The sequence below is a fragment of the Acomys minous genome, assembly GCF_964271855.1.
Source record: "Acomys minous genome assembly, chromosome: 8".
NCBI classification, from domain to species: domain Eukaryota; kingdom Metazoa; phylum Chordata; class Mammalia; order Rodentia; family Muridae; genus Acomys; species Acomys minous.
In genome coordinates this window covers 103,611,341-103,626,462 of record NC_140489.1, presented here as the reverse complement: position 1 = coordinate 103,626,462, position 15,122 = coordinate 103,611,341, and the positions used below count along the sequence as shown (strand labels likewise).

The following is a 15,122-nucleotide window of genomic DNA, read 5'->3' as shown; positions in this document are numbered from 1 at the left end:
AGTCAAAAGGGGCAGAAAGATATATGAAAAAAATATGTCAATAAACCAAGAGAACACAGGAAGAGAAAACAAAGGAACTAAAACCAAAATATATTAAAAAATGAAAAAGCAAGAAACAAACTAAACAATTCTATTAAAGGACACAGACCATCATACTAGTTTTTAAAAAAATCAAAATCTATAAAAGGCTTCAGGACATACAGATAGTGACTAAATAAAAGAAAATGGATAAAGAAAGACAGCATACAAAATATGTAGAAAAAAGCTGGTATTACTATTTTAACATTAAAGAAGACTTCAAGTCAAAAAGCCTTACCAGATATAGACATTCCATAATGGCAGAAGGACCAATATATTAAAAGGACATAAGAATTCTAAGTATGTCTGCACTTTATCAACTTAAGCAACAGATGTTCTTCAATTTTTGAAGGGGTTATAGCCCAATAAACCCACTATAAGCTGAAAATATTCTGTGGGCCAGTGAATGGCTTAGCAGGTACAGTTAACTGCTGTCAAACATGACAAGCTGACTTCAGGCCCTAGAAATGACATGGTAAAAGGAGGAAACCAAGTCCCCCAAACAATAAATAATGAAGGTAAAAAGAATGAAATATCCTTAGTAAAACCTCCACTGATATGTCTAGCTATCGGGCAGCAGAGTTTAATAAAATAGCATATCTCAGACTATTGCGTTTCCCTCCTTGGGACCTGTGGCTAGCCATTGCTTTCTAGAACAGCATATGGCACTGGATTAAATAACAGTAGCCCACAAGAATATCACAATTCAAATCAAAGTATGGGTTCTACCAAATATATATGGCTTTCAGACCGCTACACAGCTCAGAAATTGTAAACTGAGCTATTGTAAGGCAGAGACAGTCTTTACATAAAAAAAAAATCTGTCCACAACATTGTAAATGATACACAAATTATACTACAATAAAAAGATAATTACAGCAAGCTTTTGCCTTTAAAGATCTCGCCATTTGGTTAAGAAAACAGACATATATAAAGATGTGAAAACAAAGTAAAAATAACATAAAAGAGATTCTAGAAGAACATGTGAGCAGAGTACAGGGCTGGGAAGACGTGGCGAAAGGCTCCCTGGGAATTGAGAGCATTTGAGGAAGACAGAATGCAAGCAGGCTGGGGGTGGGGGTCAGAGCCCTGAGTGCAGGCACTGAAGGAGGGCGCAGAGGAAAACCTCCCACTCTTCAATGCTACCTCACCGACTGCCCCTTCCTAGCAAGTCCATTTGACAGCGGGGAGAACAGCCCTGTCTTAAAAGATGAAATTCAGAGAGATTATGCACTCTGCCCAAGGCTACAGAGCTTACAGGATTAAACTCTGTGGTCGGAACTGGGGCACGCATGACCCCAGAGCTTGTGCCTAGTCACTTTAGGGTGTTGTATTTGCTAAGGGCAGAACTGGCTGCGCTGACATGAGCAAGAAGCGCTGTGATAGGAAAAGCCCTGGCTGCTCATGCCAGAGAGCGTCCCTTCAGACACATGTTTAGAACCCTGCTCTTCACCGGCATGATAAACAGCTGACTTCACTCAGAGGGCTCTGCGGCTCTTCTAAACCACGGGAGTGTTTATGTGCTGGGCAGAGCTCCCCAAGTGAATTATAGCCTTTTATGCACTGTGTACAGTATTTTCACAGGATGCAGAGACGGGGCATGCAAGGAATGCTTCGGCTGACCTTTCTTTTTGTTCAACGTTTTCCTCCATGCCTTTCCGCCAGTTTTCAGACTGCACCACAGGACAAGTCTTGCTTCTGTTTGCCCACTACCTGGCTTCTGACACAGCCTCGTGCAGCCACACAGTTTTAACCTATTTCTTCTAGCACGAGCTGCTGGCTATCTCTTTTATTACATCTAAAATGGGTTCATCCTCACTAAACTCGAAGGCAGATTTTCTTAACACAACTTCAGATGTTTTCTTTAGACTGGTGTTAACATAAAGCAAATGTCTCTTGAAAGTCTGAACCAATCTGTTAAGGTAAACAGGCTTCGCTTATGATACTCCTATACTGAAATCACAGGCTTGTGGTCTACAGCTCCTTAAAGACTCAGCTCATACATGCTAAAATGCCTGCTTAAGAAGTACACACACGCACACCAAGATAGCTTCGCCATGGAAACCACAAAGACACGTCTGGTTCAGACGCTGGAGCACATACCACAAATAATGAATGGCCCAGCTTCTAAGAGCAGATCATATGTATACACAGGAAAAGCCCAGAAAGTTAAACAACTGCAAGACTTCAAACAGAAACTTGCTTTATATTCCCTTTGTTCCACTGCATTTCAACATAGGTCTTAACAGTTGTTACTAGATACATTTGCATATGTTTGTTTATTCCTGAAATAGAATTTCAGACTTCAGTATACTAGATATAAGGGGAAAATACAGGGAGAAAGGCGCAGGAGTTTCTGATTTCAACTCTGCGTTGCACATAGGAATTTTGGGTGGTTGAAGTGCTGGAGAAAGGCACTCTATTGTGGAACCCTAAGCCTACCAAACCATACATGAGGGGTTTATACTATAAAAACGGTGGGAGATGACAGGAGGTCCCCCTGCCCCCCGGGAACAAAAATACGCAACAGGGAATAGGAGGCAGGAACAAGACGTCTTAATAATCGAGAAGTTTCTGGCCAGGAAGGCCAGCTTTTGTAATAGGTACTTGAAAGCTGTCAGGAATATGGTCTGATTTACCTCCTTGCTGGGCTATAGGTTCCACCAGACCACGGTAAGTCTGCAGTTTATTTATCATGGCATCCTCAGCACGGCCCACAGTGCCTGGAACATGGTAGATGCTCAACACATGTTAAGCATGATGAGCAATGAAGAGATGCTTCCTAGACAGCTGTCCTTCCTACGCCTCTTTGGCCCCCCACCCCTCAGCTGGATCACAGGAATGAGCATGTGGCTGGTCAGAGTGATAAAGGAATTCCACACGGCACACTAATACATGACACACTAAGACACGGCACACTAAGACACGGCACACTAACACACGGCACACTAAGACACGGCACACTAACACACGGCACACTAAGACACGGCACACTAAGACACAGCACACTAAGACACGGCGCACTAAGATCTGATTTTTGAAACTCCCATTTCAGCCTACTGCTGCTTCAGTCTAGGAGGCAATGGTCCAGAGACTCCTGTTCCAGACACTTAAGTCTTTACCTACAAAGAGCGATCAGTCCATCTCTGCATCAACCTGATCCTCATGTCCGAAGTGACAGCCTTTCTACACTCAACTGAGAAAGTCAGCTAACTTCAGCCTCCTTAGAGGTACAACTTCCTTAGCAGTGCTGCAGATCTAAGGGGTCTGTGTACCCGAGTGTGCAACACACAGGAGAAATGTAACATAACGTAAGAGATGCAGCCTCCCATGAAAAAGTAGCTACTGAAGCCATATACTGACTACTCACCAGGGACTCTGTTTGCCAATATTTGAAATTTGCCATTTTAAATACATACACGTAGCTGCCAACATTTTTATTATTGACATTATTTATCTACAGCTCATCTTGCTATTTAGTATTTTTCTAGTCTAAATAGAAAGGTGGAGTTCTCACATCTCCTACAATCCACTTACCAAAAAGGCCACTCATAGCCAGTCAACAGAAACAGGACAAGGGGACCCCAGACCCAGGCTGGCTCCCCTGTGAGGAGGTGAGATAAGGGACCTGCTGAGTCTGAGCTGGAGGTAATTCTGACTTCCAATGGGCTCTGTTGTGCCTACTAACTCTGCCATTACGGCATGCAGTCAACCATGAATTGGTGAGGAAGTAGGGTTTGCTGTGGTTTAATAGCACTTAAGAAGTAAGCCCAGTAGCCCGTGGCAGTGGTGCACATCCATAATCTGAGCACTCGGGAAGCAGGGGCAGGTGGATCTCTGTGAGTTCGAGGCCAGCCTGGTCTACAAAGAGAGTCCAGGATAGACAGCCAAGGCTACATAGAGAAACCATGTCTGGAAAAACCAAAACCAAAACCAACCAACCAACCAACCAACCAACCAACCAACCAAGCTCAGGACAGGATTCAGCCTAGTGAACAGTGGCTTGGTGATCCCTGGAACAGGACACACATAGCTCCTCTCTGAAGAAATAACAATGGGTCCACTTACTTTGCTCTCTTGGCCATTTCATTTCCATCCCATCTGGGGCTGTATGGGTAATTTTTTTGTGCTTGGGAGTAAAGCTGTCCACTGTTGGTAAAGTGATAGACAGATTGAAATGTGAGAGTCGGCTGATCTCGAGGGAAAAACAGGGGCAGGTCAACTGGAAAGACAAAAAAAAAAAAAAAAGGAAAGAAAGTTAGAGTTAATAAACACATCTTAAGACAAGATGTTTGCTAACTCAGAATGTTGGGTACATGAGAGTTGCAACCACAAACACTGCTGGAGGGTTAGGTCGGAGCTGTGGAGTGAGGGACCCAGGAACCCAGGACACATGTGGAAGCTTAGGCACAGCCGGGACGGCACCCCATACTGTCTGACTTCCTGGGTCCTGGCCTTACCCATCAGCCATTGCAGCGCTAGCCATGTAACTGTCCTAAGTTTTTATTAAGTCATAAGCGCTTCAAGGGTGGAGCAGTGTCTTCCTCATCTGTAATTTGTTGGGGGAGGGCAGGAGGGAAGGCGGTTTTCAAGACCGTCTTGGAAAAGCGACCAAGAGGGCCTTTGATAATATCTCTACTTTGTAGGATTCGCCATCTAGACTGCCAGAAAAATAAAATTATCATTCTGCTTCCAATCAAGCAGTGAATCTCCACACTCAGCACTTTCCATTTTTTCCACATACGTTCCCACATATATTTATATCTCCTAAATCAGAGGGAGCTCCTTAATGGGCCGTGAGAGGGACAAATCTGAACACAGACTGTGCTCCTAGTACACAAGGCCGAGTCTAAGCCTCCGTAATGTGTATTATGTGCTTTATCATTTCATTTTGGGGTTAAGTCAATTTTTAAAAATAAAATCACTTGTTGGTTTTAGTGGTGGCGAATCATCCCCAGAAACAGACTGTTTCAACATTCTTTGAGGTAGACGCTGTTTGTGTAAATTCATCTGTTTCTAGGACAGAGGACAGGCACGTGAACAAATGCAATAACGATGGGTATAGACTTTTCTGGCTTTGTTAAAACTTCACAAAGGGGACATTATTTTGTAATGTACACTTAACAGATGAGTAGACCAGAAACTGCAAGGAATTTCCCAACTTTCTCATAGATGGGCAGCAGCAGGAGATAGAATCTAGAGCCATGATTCAAATCTCTGGCTCCGACCGAGTGATACTGCACTGAAAGACACTCACATAACCTGCTTATAACTGCGCTGCAATTACAACTGTTGGTAAGGCAGAAGCTCCGCTGTAAAGGACCAGGTGAGAATGTTAGCTGCTCAAGGCAGATGTGCATTAAAGGGTCATGTACTTGATGGGGTGGGGTTTATCCCTCCCTCGGGGTGAGCAGTGCTGATCCTGGGCTAGTGCTTTCCCCATATGTGACTTCTCACACCACCACCACCACCACCAATAAATTCCCTCAAACAAAAACTTGTGCCACTGTAGGGCCTCTCCGACTCCTGAGCGTACTCCACTCTGACAATGCCTGACTCAGCGACAGGGGCTTTCTACTGCTGACTCACACCACCACCAAAGAAGAGGGCAAGACCAAGAATGGCCACTTTTTAGTCATATTTCTCAGTGTCACAATACAAGCCTCCATACATGTCTATTTTTGCCAAAGCAGAGATTTTTATAACACACAACAATGAAAGTATAGAAGAACAGTCTAAGTGACAAATAACTCAATTCAGAAAATTCTTTTGGGTTCTTTCATAGAACAAGGCTCGGTCTGTAACATCTCCAATTACTCTGAACAAATACTGCTTTCTAACCTTTTTATGTCCTTTCTGATACTCATTTAATTTCCTCTGATTAATTTTCAGAAACAAATACCCGTTCAAATATACTTTTCCTTGACTTTAACTGCAATCTCCATATTACGTTGCAGTTTTCAAAAAAAACAAAACAAACAACATTCAGATTAAACTCCAAAGCAATCATTAATAATAGTAAAGTATTTAATATGCTAGCTTACCTATAAAAAAATAACAATTTCACATAATAGAATTCAATGCAATAATTTATAAACAGCCATCACTCACTATCAAAAGCAATGCAGACACTATTACAGGCTATGTGACTTTCAAACTACTGGCTTTTGGGGGCTTTAAAATACATTTTCCTAAAAACAAAGAAATTTGTGTGTGTGTGTGTGTGTGTGTGTGTGTGTGTGTGTGTGCACGAGTGCTTGTTGTGGAGGTCAAAGGACAATTTCAAAGTTGTCATTTTTAGGAACACCATCCACCTAACTTGAGAAAGGGTCTCCCAAGTGGTGTGAGGTTCACCATCTAGACTAGACTAGCTGGCCAGCAGCCCCAAGAGTCCTTGTGCACCTGCCTCTTCAGCTGTGATTACAAGCACACGTCACAACACCCAGCTGTGTGTATGGCTCACTCAGGTCTTCTTGCAAGAGCTTTGCAGATGGAGCCATTCTCCCAGTCTCTGAAAAGAGAACCTTTACAGGACTGGGTCTCGGTACAGCGCTCTGGCTTGGGCCAAACTCCTGGGCTTCTGCGATCCGCTGGTCCCGGCTCCAGAGTATCTGGAACTACAGGCACACATCACTACATATGGCTGGAGTGCCTGCTGGCTTTTCCCATTATTATTTTTTTTGTAGAAGTGAATTGCTGATATTGGTATTTGATATGTTGAGAAATACTTTTCACCTAGTTTTGAACTATCTTCTTTGACTCAAATGCCAATGAGTACCAGAAACAATAAAACCATAAATATCTATTTACCCACTCAAGTAAGATATCTGGCTTTTGTTTTTGTTGAGATATCAGCAAGCCCTAAGCTGATGTCCATCATCATTCCCCAAAGCATCCATCACATGATTCTTTCTCTATGGGGATTTGTCGAACAGTGTGTCACTGTTTGCCAATGCTCAAATGTGAAAACTCTCTGTGTAGTAAAGAACAGGAACTATCAAAGGATTTTAGAGATAAAAGTTGTCTATATGATAATTCATGTATGAGAACATAAACATTTAAAGCTATAGAATCCTTGCTCAGGTAAATTATATTGTATTTAAAATAGTCAGTAGTTAACAAAATAGTAGCTTCTTCAAAACTACTCTATGCATAAAATGATGTAATAACTAAAATATCTCAGAAATACTTTGCATTTTCCTTATAAGATCTGAGTGGTACAAATTAATGAGAAGTTAGCAAAACCAAAACTTGTTTTCCCTTATCTCCATATGTTTCTGTCACTTAACTTTTACTTAAAGGTTACCTGATGAAAAATAATTACTTTCGGCCTTCAAACAGCTAGCTTGTTCTGCAGGAACTTTATAGAGCCGAAGCAATTTGGTCTCATAGTTTGAGTGTAGCAAATGGTGCACTTTAACCCCTTGCCTTCTTGCAAGTGACTGGCACCGGGCTGACCCCTAGAGCAAGATCATTCCCGGTGGTCCACTCCTTATTGTCAGGGTGAGTTTATTCCCTGTGGTCCACTCACTCCTTATTGTCAGGGTGAGTTTACCAATGGCTTCCTGTTGTCTTCTCCTGTGAGTTTTGGTCAGTTTTCTATGGGCAGAAGGGATGGCCTTCACTGGCTCAGTAGATCTGAACAGTGCTTATGGTTCTTTAAGAACTTGCTCAAACTAAAAACAAGCAAACAAACAAATAAAACAAAAACCAAAACAAAACAAACCCCTCAAAACCCCAAAAAGTCAGGTGGTGGTGCATGCCTTTGACCCCAGCACTTAGGAGGTAGAGGGAGGTGGATCTTTGAGTTTGAGGCCAGCCTGGCCTACAGTGTGAGTTCCAGGACAGCCAAGGCTACACAGAAAAACCTATCTTAAAAAAAAAGAAATCCAAATAACCTAGATAAGTCACAGCAAACACTTTCTTCTACATTAACTGGGCTGTTCTGGAGTCTAGCCACATGGCTTTGGCCACCAGAGGAGAAAGGCATGATGAAGCTGCATTCTAGATGGGCACTGCCATGTTGGTAATGGTGGCTTCCAGGTGACAAGCAGGAGGAAGAATGAGAGAATCTGAAGGCAGACAAAGCATGCTGCCTCTGTCTACAGCACGGTAAGCCTCAGTGTGTGGCTGCGGCTTGCTTTCCTCGGGAGCCTCGCTTGCCTGTCCCCAAACGCTCATCAGTTCACCATAGGAAGCCTCTAGAACAGAGGCAGTTCAGACGCAAGGCTCTACAGGACCCTCCTCTCTCATCTTCAGCTATGTCAACATGGAACAAAAAAATGGCCCTGGGACAGGCAAGGGAGCTCCATCCCATGCACCCGATATGCAGGGAGGGCAGTGTGACTGACTTTCAGAATATTTTAGGCATAGTTCAAACAAGGATGGTTATAGGACTTTTCATCCTCAGAAACAAAACAAAACATGTCATAATCACAGCGAGAAAATGACAAAGCAATTGAGCAGCATGTATTGACAACTGGCAGTCTGGCTTGGGGAAAGGAGAATATAAGAAATAATGAAGCAGTTAGGGGGAATCCTAGACTGAGGCCTCTAGTGTATGCATCCAAGTCACCCTCAGCCTAAATCCCCATAAACATGGTAGCCACCCTTGGTAGCCAAGCTAACAGTCTTTCTCTGTCTATCTCCTCATGAGCAGAGCTCCCTTCTGGGACCTAGTTCGCAGGAGCTTGATTCTCTTAGACTCCGAGAAGGCAGGGCATGCAGTTGTTGTTGGCGGTGCTGGGGACTGAGCTTGGGCCTCACACAAGTTAGACAAGCACTCTACAAGTGAGCTATATTCCCCCAAAGCATGGAAACGGACTCACTGTTCCTAGTGGGATCTGAGGGGAAGTTGGTAAGGAAGGGCTTTTCTGAGAAATATTTTCCACTCTGCTTAGAGATGTGTGGAGGCAGAAGCCCCCATTTCATTCTAGCCTTTGGTCCTATCACGTGAGGTCCTGAGCTGTGGCCCCCAGCTAGTGTCCCTGAGGAGGATGGATGGTATCATGGAGCTGCTGGCTTTATCATCTCTGGGGTTTTGTGTCTTCTGAGGTGATTACAAGTCTGTACTATTTTAACCTCGCTCAATCAGGTTTTCTTATATTTAGGGTCAAAGGTATCCAAGGAGACCTTATTTTTTACAGCTTCTCTGTTCAAGAAGGAAGGAAAACGGAATAATCTAGTTCAGAAACATTTCCATCAAGCATGGTTAAAAACTATTCAAGAGACATAAATAGGAAAGTTTTAGCTGTCTGGAAAATTTGGTTTTGTGGGACAGTTCAATCCTTGAAAATGCCAAACAAATGAGGGGTTAACCATAATTGCTTCCCTGGGAGTCACATCATCAAATATTTTCACCATTATTCACAAGCCATTATTTCATTTCTTCAGGCCTTACAAGCTGTATACCCCTCTGCCCGCCCCCATGGTCTCAGATTAGGAGGGAAGATTCTCACAGACCCACGTACTGGTGGTTAGGGTTACATTCCCAGTGCCAGGCCTCTCGGTTCCTTCAAGTGGCATTATGAGATAGTTTTAACACCTTGCTAGCCCCCCAAGGATGACTACGTTTGAACTTTTTGAGGCAGAGCCTCACTGTGCAGTCCTGGTTGGCCCAGAACTGGCCATGTAGCTCAGACTGACTTTGAACTTATGGCAGCGTGTATCCTAAGTGCTAGATATGCAAGAATATGCTATCACACCGTGTCTGGAATTCATTCTTAACAACAGCCTGTGCACATCTCATTCTCAGCTCTGCCCCATCCCATGTGGAAAGACTGCCATGTAGTGACCATCCACCTCCACTTTATTAACAGTTATGACCTCTGAGACACATGGACTCCAGCCACTAGAAAGCTAACCCGGAGCTAACCACACTGCTCCTTTCTGAAAGATACAAATAAAGTTTTCCAATTCAGAAGTATCTCTCTTTAAGCTGCCTCTTCTGATTGGAAAAGGAAAAGCAGAGCTAGATTTTGATAAACCAGTTGTCTTTTTACTGTTTTTAAATGTTTACTGTGCATGTGCGTGTGTGTGTGTGTGTAAGCTGGTATGTATGAGTGTGTGTGTATGTAAGCACATGTGAGTGTGCGGGTGATTTGATGGTGTAATTATTGTTATCTTTGTAGTTTGAATATTACTAAACTGAAGTGTGAAGCTTTCTGAAATTTGCTGCATATCCCATTTTGAAAGGATACAGAATTATATTCCCTTGCTATCAGATAAAAATGGCCCACCATTTATTAGTAATGTCACAGGTAAAAATGAAAGTAATAATTAATGCCTCATTGTGTTTGTTGACAGGGTTAAACAAAAATCAGGCAGGTATTAAATAAATATTTATTCTTTCCCTTTATTCCACTTTTCCTATTTTTTTTAAATCTAGTTTTATAGAGTTCCACACTACACACATTTCTCATGATTATAGTGCAAGCCTTCATGTGCTTACATTTTAATTATCTTGATGGAAATCTTTCTCAACCTTGTAAACATTTCCACATTTCAATAAATACACTGAAAAAAAAAAACCCTCAGCCTTCATATCATGGAACACTCTTAAAGAACATTATACAGGGTGTCTCAAGCGTTAAGGAAGGGTTAGCCTGCTATTTCACAAGTGCTTACTACCTGGAGGCCCTGCTCCCCACACTGCTGTGGCGGGCTGAGGTCCTCAGGGCCATTGGCTGTGGCCCAACAGTCACCATGCACTAGAGATTCTCTTTTATGGCTCCATTTCCCAGCCAGCCCTTTTCTAAAGCCAACTCCACCTCAGCATCAATTCTTCATTCTGTATAAATGCGGAGTTTTGAAGAGTAAGGTGGGGTTTACCTCCTGCCGCTGGGCACACATGGAAGAGGCAGAGGTTCTACTGCTGCAGCTGGCCATGCAGAGCACGGGCCTCTCGCCTGCCCTCGTAAGCAAACTCAGAGTGGATATATTAATGCTGAACTTCTCTTTCTGTTTTTGTTTGTTTGTTTGTTTTGTTTTTGGGTTTTTGAGACAGGGTTTCTCTGTGTAGCCTTGGCTGTCCTGGACTCGCTCTGTAGACCAGGCTGGCCTCGAACTCACAGTGGTCTGCCTGCCTCTGCCTCCCGAGTGCTGGGATTAAAGGCGTGCACCACTACCACCTGGCTGAACTTTTTTTTTTCTGTAAGAACAGAAATTTCCAACTGTAAGTCAACAGTGACACCACTATGGAACTTGACACTGTAGATGTCCCAGAGTTTCTTCTGCCTCCCCAGGCAGCAATTACTACAGATGTCCGGAGGATCCATTAGGAAGGGGGCTGAGGCTCCACTGTTTCATGTTTTTAGCACTTAGCACAGTGTGTGGCACATGGGAAATAACTCAGTATATGCTGTTGAATGAAAGGAGTACTGGGCTCACCTAGAGTCAGACAATGCCCAGGGCTTGTCCAAGGCATAGACCGCCTGTCCTCATTCACTGACGCTAGAACACAAATGGCTCAGCCTCTGATGTCACGAAAGTGAAGATGCATATACTCTACCACTCAGCAAATGCCGCCTAAAAGACTACCACACAAGCCTTAGAAGCTGTAGGTATGAGCTTGCTGTAGCATCATTGATGATGATGATGGTGACGATGATGGAACCATCTTAAATATAGACCAGCAGGAGACTGGATAAACATACAGTGGTTTAATCTTTCCGTAGAGAACCACACCAGTAGTTTAAGGGGTGAGCTAGGGCATCATGGGCAAAGGAGCACAAAGTTCAAAGACAATATTCACCGAACAAAGCAAGATAAAAATGAATATGTTAATACATCCTTATGTAATCCAAAACATGCACACATGACTGTACATTGCTCCAGTGCCTTTGGAGTAAAGCACACAAACATGCACAGAACAGACCAGCGCTAAGCCAAGGGCCGTGCGTACTTTGGGGAGTTTGAGAACAAGAGAGGAGTGGGATGCTGAGGGGCACTCACTGTGCTCTTTCTTTTAAAAACCAGAAGCAATTATAGCAATATATTAAAATTTAACTAAGATGGTACATGGTATAGGTTTCTATACCCTTCATATATTTGTACAAGCTTTAGATAATCATTTTTAAAAGCTGTAAGGAGCAAGAAATTCACCTTCCTCCCCCCGCTTGTTGGTGCTAGGGATTGTACTCAGGGCCTTACACATGAGAAGCATGTACTTTGCCATTAATTTGCACTATGGGCTGGGATATGAACAGTCAAAGAAGCAGAAACAATCAGTAGAACGCATTATATCAATTTCACAACCTGTTAAAAGTTGCTAGATTGCGTATTGCGTTTATCTAAGTATTTTGCTATTTATGGATACAAAGCTGATACAGTAACTACAGGAGCAGTTAACATAAAGTTCAGCTTAGCAGTTTTCCCTGAAGAGGTGGCACAGGGCTTCAAAGATGCTGGCACTGTTTTTGCCAGGTTTTACTACTCTTTAAAGTGTGCAAGTAGGTTTTTGTTTGTTTGTTTGTTTGTTTTTTTAAAATAAAACTGAAGGGTTAGGAAAGCTTGGCAGTTTTCAGGAAATAAAATAAGCCTGAAGTCTGTAGACTACAGGGAAGAGTGAGGGTGCCCATGAGCGTGCCCAGGGAAGGCAAGGAAGGCCTGAGGAAGGGAAGGGCCTCCTGAATCCACACATGAGGCACACAGAGGGAGAGGGGAACTCCAGCTGAGGTTAGAGTGCTGTGGAGCAGATGGACTTTGAGTAGGTCGAGAAGGTTAAAAGATGAATCAGAACTGGAGTCTGGGGAATAGTCTTTAGAAAGAGAAGTCAACAAAGCCCCCATAGATAGCTGCAGAGATACAGCAAGCTTCTACTTTTTGCCAGAGAGGCCCTGACTTGTTTTATTCACCAACCTCGTTTCTACTCACCACTCCCTGCCCTTACTGCACACAGATGGGAAAGGGTGATGCAAAGCTGAAGGAGGCAGATGCTGACCTCAGGAAGCTCACAGGCCAAGCTGCCCTCTCCTCACAGCTTCCTTGCTCTTCTGAATCTCTCTAGCGCCACTCTCGCCAAGGCGGAAGGCGTCAAGAAAGGTTTCTGTTCTAGAACTCTGTATGCTTCCAACCTGTGCTCCCACGTGGGGCTCACTCAGGCTCTCAGGAGGGTGACAGAATGCCAGTGGCTGAAACTGGGACCACAGAGTCCCCAGCTGGGAACCCATCCTGGTACTGACCGCTTTCTTGTCTCCTGCCTTCAGGGATCACTCACTCAGTGACCATACTCCCTGGTCTGGGCGCCACGCTAGAACTCAGGGTCCATACTCTGAGAAGCCAGCTGGCTGCCTGCTGAAGTCTGCATCTCCCGATGGCACCGCCACACCCACGTGAGCCCTGGCCTCCCTTATGCTCTGCTACCCTCATTCCCAGCATCTCTTCTGTTTCTAACCCTGAGACACAGCTCACATGCCATCGCCTTCATCTTCTGGGGGCAGCACACTTCACTTCTCAGCTGTGCGCCCTGAGGGCTGGCTGTATTGCTCATCCCACTAGGAGCTGGCCACGGAGAGGCAGTCAGGGCACACTCAGTGACTGCCTGGCACACATCACAGTGAAGAAATGTTGACTGCACTCGACATGGAAGAAAGAAGCACACCCTTTTGAGATGCAGAAAGAAATCTAGCAAGAGACAGTGCCATAAATAGCATTCAGTACTGTTTTAAGTTCTATTCTAAAAAAGAATTTGGTCATAATAAACAAATTCCTGGCTTGGGGGTATTAAAAAAGAAAGTTGGCTAAATTAGGGAAGTATTTGATTAAAAGGCTCCTTAAATAAATTAAAATATATTCAAATGCAAAAATCTCTGGCACTTAAAAGCTGGGCCAAGTCTCTAAAACGTCATAAGCTTTTAATTTAAAAGAGTTCATGGACAAGGTACTAAATGTAGATGATTAGAAGAGGACAACGCAATGTTTCTGGTTAAGAAAGGGGGGATGACACTGGGCAGCTTAACTTACAGTCTTAGAAAAACTGAACTAGCTCCACACAAATTTACAAACACTGTGATAGCCCCAATTTGAAGGATAACTAATGAGGATTAATGAAGAGAATAAAATCCTTCAAGCTAAAAATAGTCCTTAAAAACAAGGCTGTTTAGTTACAACCTTTACACAACACAGAAGGCAACACGTATAGCCAGTGTGAGGACCATTCCTCCAAGCACCGCCCATGAGGCAGCACAAAGGAAGCCATGCTGATAGAGCTGGATCCTCCTGCTCCTGTACCAGCCTGGGGCTGGGCAGCCAGAGTGAGGGGACAGCAGAGGTGGGCCTACCAATGCCGTGGTGGAAAGGTATGCTGCCCAGCAGCTTCTAGGAGGCCTATTAGACAAGATGGCTTGAGTGGGGCCTTGGAGGACAATCAGGTTTCTAGTAAGGGGGAAGAGAGGGACAGGAGCAGGAGGCCAGGCAGGGGAAGAGCCTGGAGTGCTCAAAGTGGAGCGTGAGAGTACATGGGGATCATACAGGTGTCTTACAGGGGTATGTGGTGAGGTTAGAACCCTGGGCGCAGAGCCCTGACAAAGCATGGAGTGCCCTGAACACAGAACAAGGGGCCGTGGACATTTTCCCACGCAGAGAGTTCCTCTTGGCTACTTCAGTAGAAAGTCTCCCATGCCAGTTATTGTAGTGAGACAGCAGCCAGCTCAGTATGGTCCCTTAGGGATGGATATGCTTTGGAGAGTAAAGTGAATCAGAAAGAAGCTGTGCACTGTCACTGGAGGAGCTTTTCTGAAGGACACGGGACGGGACAGTGCAGTGAAGGAGTGTGTTCTGGGGAAGGTGACCCTGAGGTCCATTAGCAGGTAATCAGCACTAGCACACTAACGGTCTCTCGGAGCCTCTTTTCCTACACCATAAATCTGGAAACGCTCAAGCCCGAGGAGTGACAGTGAAGTCCTGCATACCTTTCCTGTTTTTACTGGCACACGGCAAGCCCTGGATGAAAAAGGATGGAAGGTTGAGGAATGTGAGAACTGTCTTTGGAATGTGACAGATCTGGGCTTGATCCCTGCCCTGCCAATTACAACAGGGTGACCTCA

The 15,122-nt window shown here is 44.1% G+C and overlaps 1 protein-coding gene across 2 annotated transcripts in view; it reads right to left on the bottom strand.

Annotated features, from left to right (window-relative positions):
• BABAM2 (BRISC and BRCA1 A complex member 2) overlaps positions 1 to 15,122 on the bottom strand; it is a 383,154-nt gene that overhangs the window by 23,271 nt on the left and 344,761 nt on the right. For both annotated transcript variants that reach the window (XM_084792766.1, XM_084792765.1), the window contains exon 11: positions 4,147 to 4,300. In XM_084792766.1, coding sequence (XP_084648892.1) covers positions 4,147 to 4,300 — 154 coding nt within the window. The remainder of the gene's footprint in view (positions 1 to 4,146; positions 4,301 to 15,122) is intronic.